General features: G+C 44.3%; 1 protein-coding gene across 1 annotated transcript; it reads right to left on the minus strand.

Annotated features, from left to right (window-relative positions):
* Positions 1-280: 280 nt before the first annotated feature.
* LOC148316187 (uncharacterized) lies at positions 281-16,110 on the minus strand. Its single transcript, XM_088287017.1, has 5 exons — positions 16,017-16,110; positions 14,408-14,508; positions 14,232-14,332; positions 3,132-3,252; positions 281-2,861 (listed from the first exon to the last, which is right to left on the minus strand). Exons 3-5 carry the CDS (start codon positions 14,315-14,317, stop codon positions 1,830-1,832), a joined length of 1,239 nt encoding a protein of 412 aa, XP_088143143.1. The 5' UTR covers positions 14,318-14,332; positions 14,408-14,508; positions 16,017-16,110; the 3' UTR covers positions 281-1,829.
* Positions 16,111-21,769: the final 5,659 nt, after the last annotated feature.

Below are 21,769 nucleotides of genomic sequence, written 5' to 3' on the forward strand. Positions count from 1 at the left end.
AATGACGCACGGTCGGGTGCCATTTTACTTGGTTTTGACTGCACAACCTTTGGCACAAGCATCGATAAGCACAGTAACCCTACTATTCAACGGCAACCTTTTATATTCGCTAAATAATAACTCAGTTTTCGTTTACGGGTTCACTATATCAACAAAGTGCACCGTCAGGAGACTGCGACCTGAACGCAACGCCTTAGACCGCTCTGCCAGGACAATCAAATTAATGACTGCCCAGGCTTCAGGATGTCTGGATCCGCTGCCTTCCTCGTTTCTTCACCTGAGATGCTGAAAAAACACCAAGAAGCGGGTGGAAAGATATGAAGGTGAAAGCAGGAGGGAATGCTGCGGAGCGACTGAGGTCACGACCATCCGGGCAGGTTCACAAAATCTACCTTATATTTGCTCGGATGAGTGTTTAGGCCTTGAGAAGACGGCTGCCAACTTATTTTTGATCGGATGGGGATTCGAACCCACGCTAAACGTGTCTCGCTAGATTAGCGAGCTACAACTTTGGAATCAGTCGTTTTCTATCATTTCAGTACTCTCATACATAACTACCCTTTCCGCGCTTGGAACCAGAACCGAGAGCCCCCCTGCATAACGATCAGATACAATATTGTTGGTTTTATACAAATGGGAGACCATCCTGGCACCTGGTAATGCTCTCTTTACTGTGTTTGCGTTGTTCTTGCTTGGTACTTTCAATGTGTTAGTGCAAATAGTGGAGAGAAAAAAGTAGGAATACTTTCTTCACGAATTGCAGTAATGCCCGCCCGTTTGTAGGCCTGACGCGTGTTGATAAAACGAACCGTGACGCGAGCGGCGGCTCCGTGGTGGCGGCGCTCATGGGGCGAAGTCCTCCACGGCGCCGATGGCACGGACATCCGTTGCGGTGGTCGCAGTAACCCCAGGAGGCGTGGGTTCGAATCCCGCCTCTGACAGAGCCCATTGAACGTACCAAGCAAGAAAAAAGAAAACACTGTCAAGAGAGCATTACCAGCTGCCAGGATGAGAAGATAGGATCATCTGAGTCATGTTGCCGGAGCTTTTGTTGCCCCGCCCCCGTCATATAGTATTTCGGAAACAAAAAATTTTCACATGACCTACGACCTGGCCAGCGCCATGGTGAGGATCGGGCACTTCATCAAAAGATGTAGGACATGTCTTGCCTGGAAAGCAAATCCCCCACCAGTTAAAGTGAAAGTACATTTTAACATGGGATCCGACAGCCTTCCATGGTCGGACACCATTGTTCATTAAAGTGCATTCCCCCGGCAGGACTACGTCGGTTGCCCCCCCTTTGGTGACTCTAGATAACGCCCACGGGCCCGATGATGGAAAACAAGGGTGCGAATCATGTCAGCCACTGCAAGCTTTTGTCTGCTGACAGGTTGTGTTATTTCGAACAGTTTACATTGGAAACGTTTAGTTTAGCTGTTAATGAAGTTTCGTTTTTTTTAGTGCTGAAAATTCAGAGCTGGCCCTCCTCACTAGTTTGTCCAGTCTCTTTTTGTCCTTCCGCCCGGGCACGAGCGGAGCGCGAGGCTGTCAGTTATGAATGAATAAATGAATAAATAAATAAAGAATGCCACCTTTCATTTCACAGGGCACACCGGACGGCGTACCAGCAGGTAAAAGTCGGAGTAATTAAATAAATACAAAAAGAAGAGATCAAGGCTGTCTCTCAAACACAGGTTTGCCAAACGTTTAGTTTAGCTGTTAATGAAGTTTCGCATGTTCAAATGTGTTGGCAGTATCTTTAAACTTGTTGTTGTGTACACACATTCATGCGTGTATACATGACATCGGGTTAAGACATTTGTTTTCATTTACAGTAATTCCCTTGTTCCTTGCCACGACCCGTGGTCGCTCCTGGTTCCTGCCTCGGCGGCGGACGACGACCCACGGTCGCTCCTGGTTCCCGCCTCGGCGGTGGACGACGACCTACCGCCGCTCCACGTTCTTGTCTCGGCAGGGTTCGACGACCAGCCGCCGCTCCCGGTTCCGGTGCCCGCGATGGACGACGGTCCGCCGCCGCATCTCGCCTCAGCCTCGGCGACGCACGACGACCCACCATCGCGCCCCGTTCCTGTGTCGGCGGGGTTCGAGGACCAGCCGCCGCTCCACGTTCCTGTCTCGGCGGGGCTCAACGACCAGCCGCCGCTCAGCGTTCCTGTCTCGGCGGGGCTCGACGACCAGCCGCCGCTCCACGTTCCTGTGTCGGCGGGGTTCGACGACCAGCCGCCGCTCCACGTTCCTGTCTCGGCGGGGCTCGACGACCAGCCGCCGCTCCACGCTCCTGTCTCGGCGGGGTTCGACGACCAGCCGCCGCTCCACGTTCCTGACTCGGCGGGGTTCGACGACCAGCCGCCTCTCCACGTTCCTGACTCGGCGGGGCTCAACGACCAGCCGCCGCTCCACGTTCCTGTGTCAGCAACGCTCGACGACTCGTCGCCGCTCCAAGTTCCTGTCTCGGCTGCGCCCCGCGACCCGCCGCCGCTTCTCGTCTCAGCCTCGGCGGCGCACTCGATGTGGCGATCTGGCCCTCCCGGACGCCCGCCTGAATGGCCACAGTCGGATTCCCTGGTTTGGCCTCCCGGACGCCCGCCCGAATGGCCACGACTGGACTTGCGGGTTCGGCCACCCGGACGGCCGCCTGAATGGCCACGAAAGGACTCGCTGGTCTGGCCTCCCGGACATCCGCCAGACCGGCTTCGATCACGGGTCGTTGACCCACCGCCCGACCCCTTCCGCAATGTTTTCTCAAATTCCTTAAATTTGTAAAGAACTTCATTCTTCTGTTTCATGAAGTATACCTTGCAGCATCTCGAGTAGTCATCAATTGATTCCACTTGGCGGCGCTGTGTGTATAACAAAATATTCAACAAATGCAAATGTATTAGATTTTTTAAACGTAAACATTTAGGGATTTTTATTTTTCAATATATTGCAAAACGCTAGCACAAACGCTAATGCTAAGATTAGCATCGAACATCGGGCCTTATGCATTCTTCAGTCAATTCAAGCCGTTCATTTAAAACGTCCATTTTGACAAATTCTGTGACAGCATTCAGGAAGGAAAAAAAAAAAAAAGAAAAAAAGGCTGCCACACGCCGCTTCAACAGACTCACCACCGGGCCGGCCAGCTTCAACAAGAGCAGCATTTCCTTCTTGTACTCATCGGGCAGCCGCAGCGTGAAGCGCGTCATGGCGCAGCGGCCCGCCGAGACCCGTCGACGCCGACGCCAAAAGCTGAAATGAACGTGACACGCCAGGACAATTAGACGGCACGCTGGCCTCCAATCCATAACCAATTACCCGGATGCTAATCAATAACCAGGGAAGAATCTCAACTGCAGACAATTAAAAAACATGCACAGTTCTTCCTTATGAACCTTTGCTACGTTCACTCATTTTTACGCAAAACATTTTTGTTATTTTTTTTTTTTTTATATACTAAAAAAAAATCACTGTGGGTTTACAAAGTCAATTCCTTTCTTCTCTGCCTCACAAACATGAGTAAAAATCACATGTGAATGTTTTTCCATTTATGACCTTGCTACCAACATTTGGATAATGGATGTAATTGCAAGTGGTCACTGTTGCAAGTCAAATGTGTACAGTGCGAGCTGAAAATGCGTCTCGATTGTTTGATATATGGGACGTTTCTTGGAAAAATATTTCAGTTGGGCAAAGCGCTGCTCAGGCCCTAATAATAATAATAATAATAATAATAAAAGTAATAATGTTTTTTTTTTTTTTTTTGGAACCACCACGACAAATGAACATAATAAAAATCCAATATTCGATCACAATTTGCATATTCAAAGTTATTGTATCCACGTCACGAATGTCTGGAGGCATGATTTCCGGTACTTTAGTGGTTTTTGTTCATCTATAATGGGACCAACTCCCACTCAGTGCCCCGTTCAAAATTATCATGTGATTGACTGGTGACCAGAATGTAGTCCATCATTTGTCATCGGATAGGCATCTGCTGCTCGGGCCCTAATAATAATAATAATAATAATTTCCACAAAAACAATGGGGCGCCCACAAACCTTCTCGTCTAATTCGCTGCGGCGGGAAGTAACCACTCACCAATACTGTGTTGCAATACTTTGGTAGATTTTTATTTTTTTTAAATTTTTCGATGACTATTTAGTTATACGCCCTCCATTTGAAAGCTTTCTACTACTTATTTGGTCCAAATTGGCTGGGTACTTTTTTTTCAACCTCCAAGCTAGGTATGAGATAAAAATAGACATAAATAGAGGTAGGAAATACTGGACAATCAAATTAATGACTTTCCAGGCTTCAGGATGCCTTTTTTGCTTGCATGACAAACCGAAAAATCTGTCAACGATTGGCCGAACACCAAGAACACAAGACATCGAGTTTTGTGGGGGGGGGGGGGGGGGGGGGGGGGTTGTATATACAATGAAAATTTGTGCACTGCCGAAATTAAGAACCCATTAATACAATGCCCGGGGAAGGTGCTCCTATTCGGCTTCACTGTCACACAGCATGCACTCCTCCTCCGGAGCTTCCATTTGGGCAAACTTAGGGGCCGCTTGGCACCGCCTAAGTTTTGGGAGCGGGGAAGAGAAGATTTCTTCAGGGCGGAGCTCCGGGGGAATTTTCCCCACCGATCGTGTCCGGGGGAACGTGCTCTTCTTCGTCCACTCTCCTCTTCGCCCACGCTCGAATAAATCACGCTCGTGACCCCTAATGGGTCAAGTCGTAAGTCACAATAATTGCCAAACAAAAATACTGGACAATCAAAGTAATGACAAAGATAGTTAGTTCCCAACTTCTCAGCTCTTCAATATAAAATGAAAAAGAATTAAAAATTTCCTTTGTTTTGGTCTTTATTTGACTTCAACGCAGGCAGCATAAATTCAGCTTCCATTTAGTGTCGCGGAATGGATTATGTCCAATACCTTGGAATAAAGTACTGTATTTTCCGGACTATAACCCGCGACTTTTTTCCTAGATTTTGAACCACGCGGGGGCACTCTGGGAACGACAAGGACACGAGTGCGCGCACATGTAGGAAATAAAGACGGGATAAAATATAAGATGGATGTGCATACATGCCAGTATACACACACTGTAAAAACACACACTTAGATTAGAGCGCAAATGGTCCATGTCTCTCTCCATCCTAGCTGCTCAGTACAATGTGAAAGCAACAATTGAAAATACAAAAACAGATAGGGCATGTAAAGTTAGACAATCAACCCCCAAACCCTTCGAATGAAAAACAAATTGCTGTCGCATGTACACGTCCATCGATCAAAAATACGAGTTGCCGTCGTGTAATGAAAGGTGGCATTTTTCATTTATTTATTTATTCAATTGAAAGTGGGACCCTTTTATCCCCACTCCCACAAGGGTTGATTCTTGCTTTTTTTTAAACCACAATGGCCGAAGGAGGGAAAAGTGTGGATTTATATTATTATTATTATTATTAGGGCCTGAGCAGCGACCGCTGCGAAGTCGCTATTGTTTAATTCTGAAGTAATTATAAATTAATATTTGTACATATAATGGTAATGTAACTAATTAATGACACATTGATTTATTTAATTTAATATTTACTTAATACATGAAACATTTAATTAATGTCACTTTTATCTAAATATTTAATGGATAATTCCTCTTCACTAAGGCTCCTGTCCAATTAAAAGATTTTTTTTTTTTTAAACACTGTATACTTTTTGGACTGTGTACTCGGCATTGCGAAAAACGTTCAAATTGTGTCGCTTTTACCACAAACTGAGCAACATCAGTAACAAAATGCTCTACATAAAGATTGTTGTGCTCTTGACGAAAGGTTAAGTATGAAAAATGAGAGTGGGTGTCATAAATTCATCTAGCCTGCCTTTATTCGCAGGACCCACTCATTCTCCCGTGCTTTGAGTTTCTGTTCAGAGCCCAGAGAGGTCATCTGCATCCGCGAATAACTCTGTACAGATGCTTTCAGCACGCTTAGAGACTCCGTCTAGTGCACCTTTGACCTCTCCCATATCCCAAGTGAGGGGCCCTGAGCAAAAAACAATAGGGACCTCGCCGCGGTCGCTGTGGGAGGAAACCGGAGAACCCACGGGAAGATAAGTATCCAAATGTTGAGTGCAGAGCACATAAAACAGACAACCAATCACTTTCACATTTGCATTTAAGGATAGTTAATTAAAAAAAAAAAAACAATTATTCAATCAATGTCAGAAATTAATCTTTGAGACAATCTTGTGTGGGCAGTCATTAATTTGATTGTCCAGTATTTCCCTTATGAGATAATGCCTCACATAGCAAATGTGTACAGAGCAGCTCTGCTTGATCTTCCAAACCACGGCGGCCACCAGCAGCAGGAGAAGCTAAGAATAGACAAGAACATGAAGCTCTTGGGATGGACAAAATCTGCAACTAAGCAGCATCTTTGTTTACATCACTTGGGTTAAAGCTGGGGGAAAAAGTCGCGCGGCTGAATTTTATGGGTCTCTCGGAAATGTTTGAATTTTCATTAGTCAACTCATTGTTTCCTTCAGTCATTAAATGTCGAATTAAATAGATCAGACCCACGCCTCCTGGGGAGACTGCGACCTGAACGCAATGCCTTAGACCTTCAGTAAATCCGTCATATCTGAATTCTGGCGACTCGGCCAGCATGACCGCACCTACCGCTGCACTGATGCTGGTCATATGTGTACAGTGCGAGCTGAAAATGCATTTTCAGCACTAAAAAACCAAACTGTTATAACAGCTAAACCAAACGTTTCCAATGTAAATTTCATCTTGAAGCCTGGAAAGTCATTAATTTGATTGTCCAGTACTGCCCAGGCTTCAGGATGTCTTTTTACACTATATAAAGGTGGAAATTTACATTGGAAACGTTTAGTTTAGCTGTTAATGAAGTTTCGTTTTTTTTTTCGTGCTGAAAATTCATTGTCTGCTGGCGCTGTACACTTTTTCTAAGTGTTGCAATATCTCATGAAGGAAATACTGGACAATCAAATTAATGACTTTCCAGGCTTCAGGATGCCTTTCTACACTAAAAGTCCAGCTTTGGCTGCTTCAGATACAATGCATAAATACTTGAATGGCACTTATTGAAGGTCGAGGCAATTTTGTTTTTTTCCCCCTCTCTTTTTCTCTTCCAGCTGCATTTTTGAATAGGCTGTGCATGTTTACGCGGAGGTGCCAATTAAAAGAAGCCGTCCTTCTAGCAAGAATCCACGTGAGAAAATCAAAGATCTCTTCAAACTTATTTGGACAAAGGATGTCCCACATGCAGCGAGCTCAGCCAATCCGATGGAGCCACTGGATCCTAAGGTGAGCGCAAATACACTACCTTGTCTCGTGTGGGTCTCATGCCTCTGCTGGCTTGATTTGAAAATTTCAGCTTAACTCCTTGGGTGTGCATTGTTGTGTTTTGTTTGTGGTCGGGTTGTGTATTGATAAACTGCCAGACACCTTTGAAGGTCTAATCATTTCACTTACATTTGTCGCACCTTATTGAGAACAAATAAAAACGGCTTTCAAATATAATAACATTTACAATGCCTTGAGTTAAATGTGATCATGTTCAAATCACACATCCTGTGCCAGTAAAAACTGAGGATCTTTGCGGTATATGTATTTATTTATTCAAACACAGTCAAGAGAGCATTACCAGTTGCCAGGATGGCGGAGCGGTCTAAGGCGTTGCGTTCAGGTCGCAGTCTCCCCAGGAGGCGTGGGTTCGAATCCCACCTCAGACAGAGCGCATTCAGGAGGCGTGGGTTCGAATCCCGCTTCAGACAGAGCCCATTGAAAGTACCAGCAATCGGAGCTTCCATTCGGTTAAACTTAGGGGCCGCTTGGAACCGAATAGATTATTCCAAGTGTAGGTAATCCGCGCTGAGAGGGATGACGGGAGGGCTGCTATCATGCATGTTTTAGATGTTTCCCTCCTCCAACACACTTCAAAATCAGGATCATTAACAGGCTTCTACAGAGCTTGTCACGGGGGTGCTGGAGTCTTTCCCAGCAGTCTTCGGGCAGTGGACGGGGTTGCTTGGTACTTTCAATGGGCTCTGTCTGAGGTGGGATTCGAACCCACGCCTCCTGGGGTTACTGCGACCTGAACGCAACGCCTTGTGTATTAGGTTCATTTTGTCTTCTTATTATTGATATTTGACTGATTCATTAAGACGGGACACGCAAGGGACAGGATAGCCGATCCGGTCCTGCGGTCGTCCAGGCTTAATAATATACATGACACGCCCACCTACCCCCATGCTCTCGTTGGATTCAAAGCAATCCATGTATGTGGCTTAGGATGGAGTGTGCGCGCGTGTGTGCGTGCGTGTTTGTGTGTCATCTTGATGCCAAGCCAAGATTCATCTTGCCCATGAACAGAGACAAGGGAGCCTTCATCCTCTCTACCACCTGGAGTTCATCCATTCATGCGCGTCACTAATTAGATGACGAGGCATTTGGCTACCTTAAGTGAATTTTCAAAACAAACCCAAAATACAATTTTATGATATGATCAACATGCCTGGCAGAATTCAGCTACACAACAAATCACCTCATCAGTATTACTGTACCTCGTTATTTAAAAAAAAAAAAAAAAAAAAAAATTCTTAGATTTGAAATAATAATTATAAGGAATTGGCAATTGCACTGAACCACCACAGCTGAAGTGTAGGCCCTGAATAATTCTTAGTGGGGGGCTAATAAAGGACATCTTTTATTGTCTTTTTTATAAACCTACGATTGCCCTGAGAAAAAGCAACCTTCAGCATGACTAGGATAGGAAGCATCTAAACAGGATTTACGGGGGAACGTGCTCTTCTTCGTCCACTCTCCTCTTCGCCCACGCTCTTCTTCGGCGCACGCCGGCCGTCTAACCGCTCCAGCGCCCCGTCGTGCCGCTCGGCGAAACTACAATGCCCCATCCCTTGCTCACGGCTAACAAGTGAGTTCTGAGAGGAATGTTGAATACTCATTATATTATGTTTGATGCCGCTGGCAGCCTGAATCATCACTTCGAGATGCACGCCCTGTAAATTACAGAAATAAAGAAATTGTATTGCTGCAGTATGAATACCCCGCTACTTCGCGGTTCACCTTTCGCGGCTTCAGTGCTTCGCGGGTCTAAAAAATATCTTACAATTCATTCTAGAACACAGCACACAACAATTGGAAGCGATAACGAGAACATTCTAGAACATTACTCCGACTCTAAAAGACATTTCAGGACCACAACAGCCTGGAATTCTCACGTGAAAAACGTGTTTTGTGCTCTCCACCAACATACCAATGATATAAGGACAGGATATAAATTCATGTTGAAGAGCAAAGAAAAACAACTACTTGTTGTTTTCGTTATACTTGCTGCCCCTTGGCATGGAATTTCTGACCCGGCTCCCCGATCTTCCGACTGAAAATTAGTCAGAAAAGACTCAAGACAATGATCTTACTCTCTGCCACGCATATAATTTGGTTTTTAAATTCCCAACCTTGATTTCGGTACAATTGTGGAGGAGACGGACGTCATTCGGCGCCAACAGAGTCGTTGGATTTTGACGTTATTTGCGAATGACATTTGTTTGAAATGGTTTTTGGAGAGGGTTTTTCTTTTTTTTTTAAATACAGTAATACCCCGGTTATCGCGGTTTGAGTCTCCCAATGTCTTCATCCATGCCTCCGTTGTCACCCCAGGAACACTTTTTGGAGGTGGTTGGAGGCCAAGAGTTCATGCTGTCCGTAACTTCGGGACAAGGATTGGCTCTAAGGGCTGGGTCGGTCGGGCTGGGGTGCGAAGCGGGGCTGGGCACGCGCGCGACGGGAAGTTAATTGAGGAATCAAAAATTTGTTTTTATTTTAATTTTCACGTACTGCACGGTGCCCTTTTGACGAATCCGACTGAAAATTAGTAAAATATTCCGCAAATTTGACTAAAACTGGCAATATATGACTGTGGAGTCCCAAATTTAACGATGATTTCATTTGATTCCTCCCAAAAAATAATGATTTTGATGTATTTAAGTGGCTTGTAAAAGTTGTTGCACACTTGAGTACAATGACAATAAAGGGATACATGGGCTAATGCTAACTGCTAGCTAACGTTAACTGTACGTTTCAGTTGTGTCCAGGCGACAACGTATAACATAGTCATAGGCAGACAGAGGTTCTTGGAACCTCCGTCTAAGATTTTCCAAGATTTTCACATGATTACAGCACCGTAGTATCATTCTCAAACAGGACAAACTTGAGTTTTTTAGACGCCAAGCATAGGTCGTCCCCTCAGGGCGGGATGATGTGGAACATCAGCTGATAAAGACGGGTGTCAGTGTAAAAAAAAAAACAACTAGCTACCAGGGGACACTTTCATGTTTTTTAAATGCCATTTCTAAAGATTTGCAATTTATGGGCAATTAAAGTTATCCAAAGCTTTGCAATTTGGCCGGGCAGTCCAGTTCTCAATCCAGTAGTCCAGCTCTCCCCCCGTGACCGCCTGCATCGAGAGAGCGAGACGGAGGAGGAGGAAGAGCGAGAACGGGAGCGTGTTCTGGGCGAACCCAGCGATGGCGAGGAGAGCGACGACACCGCGTACGACCGGCGGCACGCCATCCAACCGTGCGACCTGCCGTGAAAACAAACGTCCACTTGGTTCAATTCATGTTACACTAAAAACACTAAAATTATTAAATTAATTTATCTCGCACTGTCTTGGAGTGATTATTTTTCAAACCGAAAGCCATGTGAAGAATATTGCGTTTTTTTGTTTTGTCCAATTAACTTAAATAAAACTTGGGAAAATTTAATGATTACATGTAAACCAGCTGGTCTTCCCCATACCAAGCCCTGGCTAAAACTGACTGAAAAATGCATGATGTGTGCCTTTTAAACTCCTCGGCCCATCCACTATGCCAGGGATGGGCAAACTTTTTGATTGGGAGGGGGGGGGGCACAATGAGTCCTAAAATACATTTAATTTTAAACGAAAGTGAACAAAAGCATTTGCATGTTTTGTGTTGTAAAGCTAAATAAATTTCAATTCAGCAATCATTTGTATTCAACCTTCATATACGCTTGACTATCTCCGTTTGTTTGTACCTCCTCTGTGCTTTTATTGGGCGATAACACGGGCAGAGTTACATACTACCTGTAAAAAAGCCTTGCAGCAGTAGCAGACCCAGGTCGCAGTCTCCCCAGGAGGCGTGGGTTCGAATCCCGTCTCAGACAGAGCCCATTGAAAGTACCAAGCAAATAAGCATCATGCTTCAAATGCGTTGCGTTCAGGTCGCAGTCTCCCCAGGAGGCAATTGTTTATCTCAAACCCGGGCTGTCCCCGCTCAATCGCCTTCTTCAGAGTGTCGCTACCACTGCATTTTACCGTCTTTGAGATGATCATAGCAAGTATGACATATCCACTCTCTTTTTCTTTCAGCTGGTACTCTGCATGAGGCCTTACGAGCTGCGTTTTGTTCATGAGCTGTTTCTCCTCACGAGGGTCGCAACGAGCCTCAGAATATCGGATATGTTTAGTTTGTCATCATTTGGTGCCCAACGCAACGCCTTAGACCGCTCGATTTCCCAGCGTTGATTTGGAGGCGGTTCGGCTCATGTGCAAAAGTTTTGTAGGTGTGTGTGTGTGCGACTCGTCTTTGCAGCATCTTTTGGTGCGAAAATTACGGTAACTAAAAAAATAAATAAGTCGGGCTGTCAAAGGCGCACCGCGTTATAAGGCACGTTACTTTTGTGCAGCATTGTCTTTGAATTGCATTTATTTGATAGTTTAGCAGCGTGCGTGGCAGTTAAGCAGTGGTAGCGCCACCAACTGGTTAAAACAAATACAAATTATTTTCGTTGATGTTTTTCTCCGGGCAGGTTAACAAAATCTACCTTATATTTGCTCGGATGAGTGTTTCAGCTTTGATCAGCTGCGTAGTTGCGGTCAACTTCATTTGTGGGAGGAGGGATTTGCCAATTGCAGGGGGGCCCCAAAATGTCAGAATGCAGAGGGCGGAGGGGAAACAGACCACGCTGAGGAGGTTGGAGGGTTTCCGGTTTGCAATGCAATGAGAGAGCACCGACTCCCACTTCCTGCCACAGAACTGGGTGGCACTGCCTTGGTTACAACCAAAACTGTCTAGATTCTGTTTCAACTTCAGACACCTTCCTCGGCGGCCATCCTGAAAGTGACCACTTCCGTAACATACTGCACGGCATCTTGTCCGGTTTGTTTTTCAATTATTTAAGTGAACATGACATTTTTGAAATGTTCATTTCTACTTTTTACTTTTGAGTACTCCATTTTTTTTAACAAAAGTATCCATACTTCCACTTAAGTACCGAGTGTGATTAATTTTTCCACCTTTGCTAGATAGCAGATGAGAGAGAATTCTTCGAGATCATGCCCGACTACGCCAAAAACATCGGACCTCCTCGAACAAATGCAAACGCCAGCCTCCTCCATCTGTCTGCAAAACGCTAAAAGGGTTCCGTTAAACAGTTGACTAGTTGAATGTAAAATGTTTTTCCTAACAGCTAAACCAAACGTTTCCAATGTAAATTTCCACCTAGGGGTGTGCATCCCTCCAATAAAAGACAATTTGATGTCTTTGATGGAGTTCCGGAACGCGTAGCCGGTATTATCCCGGCTTCGAATGTGGCCTCAGCAATGGCGCCATTGTTTTCCTCGATGTGTCGATGGCCGCGTTCCAACGCTATCTCCTTTTGTCTCATCATCGCATCTCTCTTTTAGTGGAAGCAAAGCTCTTCTTATCTGTCCTCCGTTACTCTCCCATTTTTTTGGGATTATACAACGCTCAAGGTTTTTGATTCTTTCTTCCACCCTGCCTTCCTACCTCACTTCTTTATCCCCCTCCTGCCCCCCCCCTTCATTTTTTTCTCCACAGATAGTAGGTCAATATTCACAATAAGCTTCTTATCCTAAACTCTTCTTTCTCTCCCCGCATGATCGCAGCCATATTGGATGTGGATATACAACGGCAACAGCCATAAAGTTCGGGCCACGCAATCAAAAGCCTTCGCCGCTCTTTGGGGTCAGTGCACATATTTAAACTTCAGAAAGGACATTACCCCATGATAACAATTGATTTTGAATACTGTATATATTTAAAGGGACAGTTAATTGACGTTAACATTGGAACTTATATAATGGGTTTGCATGTAAACTGACGGATCCTTAATCGCAGACTCAGGAGGAATTGATTGACAGGATGTTTATTGGGAAGCCGTCAAGCAATACACAATAATCACTATGAAGCAATTCTTTACTCAGAAGATTGAGTGTATTCGTGATGAGATTAAAGACACTGTTCTTAAAATTCCGTCGAATTCCGCGATAAATGGTGTTAATAGGGACATTAGGGCTGATAACTGTCCGATAACCTTATGTCAATTTAAAAAAATATCTCTTGAAAGCCTAACAAAATTGGTTAGTGCGGCAAAACCAACAACTTGTGTGTGTAAAGTTTTACGAGTTGTCGTTCATATTTAGAACCTCATAATCAGCTTTGTTTTATTGCCGAACAGTGCAATGCCACTCTCACAACTTTTCACGAAAAATCACGAATTTCGTATTGTGACATCCTCATGGCCGAAACAGTCATCCGAGCATATATGAGGGCGACCTTGTTGAGTTGCACGGAGAAAAACATCCAAGAAAATAACTTGTATTAGCTTTTACCAGTTGGTGGCGCTACTACTACGATGTAAAATAAGTTGGTAGATGTCTTCAGGGCTGAAGTATCCTCAAATGTGTACAACTTCGAGAAGATAGGATCATCTGAGTCATGTTGCCGGAGCTTTTGTTGCCACAGAGTACAATCGGACTTTTCAGCACCTTAATAGCCACGCCTTTTGCCAAAACGTCACAAAATTCGGCAGAGAGTAAGATCATTGTCTTGAGTCTTTTCTGACTAATTTTCAGTCGGATTCGTCAAAAGGGCACCGTGCAGTACGTGAAAATTAAAATAAAAACAAATTTTTGATTCCACTTGGCGGCACTGTGTGTATAACAAAATAATAACATTAAGATGTCTTCAGGTCGGGACGTTTTATTTACAGGTGAAGGTTTGGATTTTTAGGAGCATGTGCAGGGGAGTTATTAAGCATTCATTTATTTGTATTAGGTTCATTTTGTCTTCTTATTATTGATATTTGACTGATTCATTAAAAGCAGACAATTATGTTTTAGGTTAATTTTTTACCTGACATGTTTCGGCGAGTCTTTCGCCTTCTTCAGAGTGTCGCATGATGGTGTCTTGAGACCCGTCTTTATCAGCTGATGTTCCATGAGGGTGTGACTTACCTGTCAAAAAAATGAAAAATCAGAGCAGTCAAAGAACAAGCACAACATGAACATTACAAATCAGCAATCACTGACCACTGCAAAAGGGAAAACCACATCATGGACCGGGAGAAGGGCAGGGTCATCCGCACCGAAGAGAACAAACAACAGCGCTGGATCAGAGAGGCCATTGAGATCTGCAAGCGAGGCATAAAAACCATGAACAGAGACAAGGGAGCCTTCATCCTCTCTACCACCTGGAGCAGCATTTTGGCGGAGTGAACGGACAGCGGGGGGCGTGACTTGCCTTCATTCTTGTGACAGGTAAGTCACGCCCTCATGGAACATCAGCTGATAAAGACGGGCCACAAGACACCATCATGTGACACTCTGAAGAAGGCGAAAGACTTTCGTATTGTGACATCCTCAAGGCCTAAACACTCATCCGAGCAAATGTAAGGTAGATTTTGTTAACCTGCCCGGAGAAAAAAATAAACGAAAATAATTTGTATTTGTTTTAACCAGTTGGTGGCGCTACCACTGCGATCAAAAATAAGTTGGCAGCCGTCTTCAGGGCCTGAATATCCTCAAATGCACGGAGAAAAACATCCAAGAAAATAACTTGTATTAGCTTTTACCAGTTGGTGGCGCTACTACTACGATGTAAAATAAGTTGGTAGATGTCTTCAGGGCTGAAGTATCCTCAAATGTGTACAACTTCGAGAAGATAGGATCATCTGAGTCATGTTGCCGGAGCTTTTGTTGCCACAGAGTACAATCGGACTTTTCAGCACCTTAATAGCCACGCCTTTTGCCAAAACGTCACAAAATTCGGCAGAGAGTAAGATCATTGTCTTGAATCTTTTCTGACTCATTTTCAGTCGGATTCGTCAAAAGGGCACCGTGCAGTACGTGAAAATTAAAATAAAAACAAATTTTTGATTCCACTTGGCGGCGTGGGTTCTAATCCCACCTCAGACAGAGCCCATTGAAAGTACCAAGCAAGAACAAAGCAAACACATTCAAGAGAGCATTACCAGTTGCCAGGATGGCGGAGCGGTCTAAGGCGTTGCTTTCAGGTGACGCTAATCTGATGCCGAGACAATGCGAGCGTCAAACAAAACAAACCAGTCGCACAAGCGCGACATGACGAGCGGAAGTGATACAAATGTCAGGAATTCGGCGGACGAACCCCGAAAAGAGCAAAACGCCTAATTCCTGGATTTGTGCATCACGCCGGGCGGATTATTGTCATTGTGTCCCATGACCCGTGTTTTGATTTCATTAACGTTCGACAGCCAAATCAAGACGCGCCGCTTGGCCAGGCATCATTTTGGTAATGTGGCAAAAGTCGCGACCGGAATTTCACGCTAAACACGTTAGGTCAGCGGTTCACTGTTCGTCGCGAGCGTAGACTCATTCGCAGGATTCTTCAGCCAGTTGACATAAGACTTAAAGATACAATAGTTTTTTTTTTAGACGCCTTGACAACATCGTAGCATCTGATTATGAATTTTCCCGGCCAGAAACCTTTTAAACACAACTTAAGAGCAAGCAACTTTGTCAGAGGGGGAGGGTATGGGGAGCAAAAAAGACAGCAGAGACAGGAAACAACTCTGCAGAAAAAGACAAAGAGCAATTCAGACAAGGGTGAGCTGGTTGCAGTTGGAAAGTAACGAAAATAAAGACTTAAAGCCAAAAAAACCTGAAAGGGGCTTGAGAAGCGGTGGTCCGCTGGTGCGATCGAACGTCGGCCGGCCGGCGAGAAATGTCACAAGGCGCTCCAGATATCTTCCGATCCTCATATATGCTCGGATGACAAAGAAGAATTATTCTAAAAATTTTAAACCATGTTAATGTTTTATTTTCTAAATACTGTTTTTAAAAAAAAAATGTTGTAATGCTATTGTTCTGGACGCCGGGCCATCCTCCGCGACCTTGTTTCGGGGATTTTCTGAACTATAGAGCGCCAACGATATATATATATATATATATATTTTTTTTTTCTTTTTTGCTCACTGCCATCCAGTGAAATAATGTTGCACTGTCGCAGTGCAGCGCCAGAAGGACACTATCAGAGTCGCATCTGGGCGCTCACACGGGCTAATCCTCTCTTTACAATAGTAAATGTTTGATGAGTCACTTCAACGGGAGGGGTGGAGGTATAGGGTTGATTTTCGCAGCGAACGCCCATTAAACCGCCAACTGTTTCCCAGCGTGGTCAGGGTCTCTCGCTGTGTTTGTCTCTGTGTGCAGGTGTGGGTGTACACACCGCCAACCTGTGCACATCACACTGGCTGCATGGCCCTCTTTTGTATTAACTGTAACATCATTATTCATGTTGTGAAAGGAAGGCTCATCCCGCTCTTTTGTACCAAAAGCCCTGGCCCAAAAAAAAAAAGAAAAAATCAACTGTGATGGCCAGTCATCGCAATAGAATAAAGAACCAACGCGCTGAATAAAAGGTTCACATGTAATTTTTATTTAAAATCGGTGTTGTTAATTTACAAACTTTTTAAGAGTTACTATCAGCCATGGCCAGCCAAGCCTAAGTCTTTCATACATTTTAGCCAAACAAGGCTCAAGTCCTAAAATTGGCAACTTGAGTCTGACTTGAGCCAAGTCATGAGTCTTGAGTCGCCAATCTTCTGGTTCGTGTTGGGTACCCCAAAAATCGGTAATTATTTTTCAGGAAAAGCTCGCTTCCGTAAGTTGTTAGGTTTCAGGGCATTTCAAGGCCCTGGAAAAGTTTTGAAAAGAGCCCACTTAGTACACTCCGGCTGGAGACTACAAATCTCCTGTCTGTCACGTTTGGAGCCTCTGACAGCGGTATGATAAATGACTGTCATGAAACTGAGCTTTAACAGCAACACCCCCCCCTGCCCCCCCCCCCCCCAAAAAAAAACAGACAGAATATTTTCTACAAAAACAATAGGGACCTCGCAGCCGTCCTGGGCACTTGACCCTTTTTTGCTGGTCAGTCCCTCTGCAACAACTAATCGCTGAAAATCGATCATGCTTTAAGCAACAGTTACTGGAGCATCGCTCCTCTCGTGGCGGGGGCGGCGCGGGGTACCCGCGAGCTTTTTTAGTGCTGAAAATTCATTGTCTGAATCGCAACGCCAAGAGGTGAGCCATCGAAGGCTGACAGCAGAGGAAGGAAAAGAAGCTTGTTTGCTCGTGATCTCGGGGCAATTTCGAGCTGGGGAGACTGCGACCTGAACGCAACGCCTTAGACCGCTCGTTACATCAGACTGCTCGTCCGTCAGGTGTTCGGGATTCGAACCCACGCCTCCAGGGGCAACAGGGATCAGAAGTTGCTAATAATCAATTTGAACCTGGCGGAGTGGTCTAAGGCGTTGCGTTCAGGTCGGCCGACATGGTGAGCTTCGCCCTGCCGCTGGGGTGCGGCGAGCGCAAACCCCCATTGGAAATTAATTCTTTATTCATTTTTTTTTTTTTTTAACATTTACTTACAAACATTTAATAGATGGACAAATAATAATAATAGTGAATATAATAAAAATCGGATCGATTGGTTCATGGCATTACAGGAGATTCTTGATTTCGTCCAGTCCTCAACTAAAGTTCAGCGCCGGTTTGAGATGTTCAATGACCATCACACTCCTTCAACAGAGAGCATATTTTAATTCTTATCCCCACAGAACACTGTATATAAAACATATTTTTATTTTCCCCGTATTCCTTTATCAACCCCTGCGCACAACAGCATGTATCATCCTGTGCAGTTATTGAAAATGTTAATTGTAGTTTTAATAATTAACAAATCTGCATTTTAATTGGGTCTGCTATTTTGGAGAAAAATGTGTCAATTTGGGTTTTGTTTCACAATGCAGAGGTCGCGGGATTGATTCCGGCTTTCCTGTTTGGAGTTTGCATGTTTCCCACACGCCTGCGTGGGTTCTCCGGTTTCCTCTGAAGCCTGGGCAGTCATTGGACCCTAATCCAGCATTTTAGGAGAGGAAAGCAGTGCGCCATTGACATGTGTACAGTGGCAATGGGGTGCTACTGACCTCGGCTGCTGACTTTGTCTCTCACTTTGACTGCAGAGGACTCAAACGTGCCAGGGAACAGAGACAGCATGACGACCGTGCGAGGAGGGCTGGTCGCGATCCTTAGCGACTTTTCCGACTGCTCCAGGGACTATTTTTGAAAAACGCGAATCGTGCCAGGGCCAGTTGCTGTAGTTACAAAGAGTGGCCGTCAGGGTATCCGGGAACATTTGAAGCGAGTTACTTATTATGAACAATGCAACACATTTGGCAATTTCAAAGCAGTCAGTGGTGCTTTGAAATACGAGTGACCTGACTTTGGAGTTTTTTTGAGATACCAGATGTTGGTTGGTCAATTCTAAATTTATTTGATTTTTTTTTTTTTTTGCTTTGACTTTAAGCCTGACCTATTAGACCAGGGGTGGGCAAACTTTTTAATTGGCTGCACTTTGTGCCACGGTACGATTATGAGAATAAAGTTGGAACATTTTGAGAATCAGGTCGGAAAGTTACTGGAATCAATTTGCAATAGAAAAATACAAGTACAACGCCTTGAAAAAGTACTCCTACCGAATTATACAAACACACACCCGAAAAAATAGTAATTGATTATTTATATATTCTCGTGCGCTTTTTGTGCCGACAGGTTTGCTTTTTTGTTTTTGTTTCAACATCTTAAAAGAACAAGCTCTCAAACAAGATCGCAGCCACTGTTGTCTTCACAGCTCCATTTACATTTATTTTAACATCACGTCATCTGCAGAGGTAAGAAAGAGCGTTCAACCGAGTCTTCGTTTGGAGTGGGATTTCTGCCCAGGCTTCAGGATGTCACCGGTAAGAGGAGGGGCGGGGGGCTCTGAAAGCTACTGGACCCGACGGAATACCAGGCAAGGTCCTCAGAGCATGTGCCCACCAACTATCACATGTATTCAAAAGCAGTAAAATTGTCGCATTTTCCTGCATTCTTAAACTTTGCATTCATTATGGGCACCCACAAAGTTGGTCGTTTCGCAGAGCGGTGCTGTGACAGAGACGGAAAAAATAACAAGCCGAGCTCCAAAAGGGGGCACGGGCCCCAATAATAATTTCTACACAAAGTCCATTGTGGTGACCCGCCCCCTTTTAGACTGTGACCCCAAGGTGCCTCCCTCTACTGGCTTTCTCCGTTCTTTCAATTTCCTGAAACGAAAAGGTGATTTATTTATTTTAACCTAAATCCACGCACAAATGTTATGGGCGTGATACTTGGTCTTCTCCGGAGCCCCCGGTCACAGGTTAGTGCTCGTGTCAAAAGCGGAGAGGGCAAGCACCTGGCAAACCTGCCGCACACGACAGGGGTCCTCAATCATCGGCCCGTGTGATTGATGTCAACAAATGAGATTTGATGTTGAAGGGATGCCTGCCTCGACGACATGTTTCGGCTAGTCATAACATCGCGTCGCGTTCCCTTGCAAAGTTTGCGTTCCCTCGCAAAGTTCTGCATTTGTTAAAATCAGCACTTTTATTTTTAGTCGCCCGCCTTCCGAACCCCCTTCCCTCCCGCCCTATCACTGAATGTTGTTTTATGTTTCCCCCAAATCCATGATACTTTTAGATTTTACACATATTAGCCAATTCTTTGCCAAAGGAGTAGCCACAAAGAGCACTCAGAAACCCTTGACTTGACGTCGCAGTTAACTTTTTCCATCTTGTACTTTCACCTTTATTTCTCCACTTGTCCCTCGGGGGCAATATGTTCTGCAGCAGAGAGCAAAAACAGTCCAGCACAGAAAAAGACGGAGCGGGGAAGTTGGGGGGTGGGGATTCTTAAAACACAGAGATGGCAGTTTATTTAGGAATAATATACGAAGACAAACAGAACAAAAAAGGGAAAAAGACGACTCTTTGTCCTCGGAAATGTGCAATGGAATGCTAATGTAAGTCAAAGTTCCTATTTTATACGTTAGTTGTGCAGCTTTTTTGAAATGGCTCGCCATGGCCCTCGAGAAATGTTCAAAAAAGCAGCCCTGATTGAGTGTTGTCGTTACCCACTGAACAGCTGGTATAATAGCGATTTGATCTTCTTGAGACCTTAAATGATAGTCAAAACCATCAATCTCAGGAAATGCAGACGTTGGCGGACCTTCTTTACCACTGCTGTGGTGTTGTGACTCCAAGAAAGGTCATCGGGACCTGAAGACATCTTAATGTTATTATTTTGTTATACACACAGTGCCGCCAAGTGGAGCTGTTAATTTGGGGTAACCTAGCACAAGATACTGATAAAACGTATCCAATCCCACGGACCCAAATTTATCCTTCATCGAACAAATATGTTGACAAATATTCAAGATTTAAATAAAAATAATTAAAAAAATATTGAAATAATTTTTATGGATTTAAAAAACATTAATTTGATTGTCCAATATTTCCCGTATGAGATAAAAAAATTATAACTCACTTCCTGTTCATATTAGACGTTAAAATATCAAATTTTTCTAGAGGTGTCATAAAGGCCATAAATAATAGTGTCAAAGTTCGAGCGCAGCCTTGCATGTGTTATCAAGGGAATTAGAGGCGACGAGGTTCAGTCCAGGCTTTCAAATGAAAAAACCGGGTGAGTTACACCAAAATTGAAGAATGCTTGGGCTAACGTGTCTGCTTGCGCTTTTTTCTCCTCCCTTTCTTGTCCCGTTGTAAATTTACATTGGAAACGTTTGGTTTAGCTGTTAGGGAGTCCGGCCAGCGCAGCTGTGAGTGCCGACTTCTTTGCAGGATGTACCTACACCGATTGGTGTCGAGAAAATAATTTCCAACCCCCCCAAGAATAGAAACCCGATTTATTTTGAGACTATCGATCCTGGTGAGTTTTTTGTCATCTCATAAGGGAAATATTGGACAATCAAATTAATGACTGCCTTTTGACGAATCCGACTGAAAATGAGTCAGAAAAGATTCAAGACAATGATCTTACTCTCTGCCGAATTTTGTGACGTTTTGAAAGCTCATGTTTTACTTTGAGTGCTGAGATTTCCGGACATCATCTCTTTCTGGACTATTTCAAAACCACCTGTGCTGCTGCAATTACAACAAAATATCTGTCCCTGTTCATATTAGACGTTAAAAGCGACTTTGGATGGCCGCAAATATGCGACTTTTCGCAAATTTTACCATGCGCACAACATCATCCAACACAGGAACGAGGTCTGCTGGTAAAGTTTTGAATACGAGGGGTTAATGCACGCAGCGTACACATCATTCACCTGTGCTCGCCACTTGTCCACCACCCCCCCCCTTGTCGGGGATGATGCGAGCCGAGTGTTGTCACATAATAATAATAATAATAATAATAATAATAATGTTAATGTTAATATTGTACATGTTCTAATGATTTGCATAACTTATTGACCTTATTGTTATAATTAATGAGCTATCTGACGAGTTAAGCAGTAAAATTCATCCGTTT

Source organism: Idiotropiscis lumnitzeri, chromosome 22, assembly GCF_059441095.1.
Source record: "Idiotropiscis lumnitzeri isolate Australia: NSW breed Sydney's pygmy pipehorse chromosome 22, RoL_Ilum_1.0, whole genome shotgun sequence".
NCBI classification, from domain to species: Eukaryota; Metazoa; Chordata; class Actinopteri; order Syngnathiformes; family Syngnathidae; genus Idiotropiscis; species Idiotropiscis lumnitzeri.

Bases quoted from the DNA above. Each gene is read 5' to 3' on its own strand.
- LOC148316187 (XM_088287017.1), bottom strand. From the start codon at position 14,317: ATGGAACATCAGCTGATAAAGACGGGTCTCAAGACACCATCATGCGAC. The intron at 3,253-14,231 runs GTAAAAAATTAA...CGTTCATTTCAG, and splicing joins GACTCGCCGAAACATGTCAG to CTTTTGGCGTCGGCGTCGAC. The intron at 2,862-3,131 runs GTGAGTCTGTTG...TTATACACACAG, and splicing joins TGAAGCTGGCCGGCCCGGTG to CGCCGCCAAGTGGAATCAAT.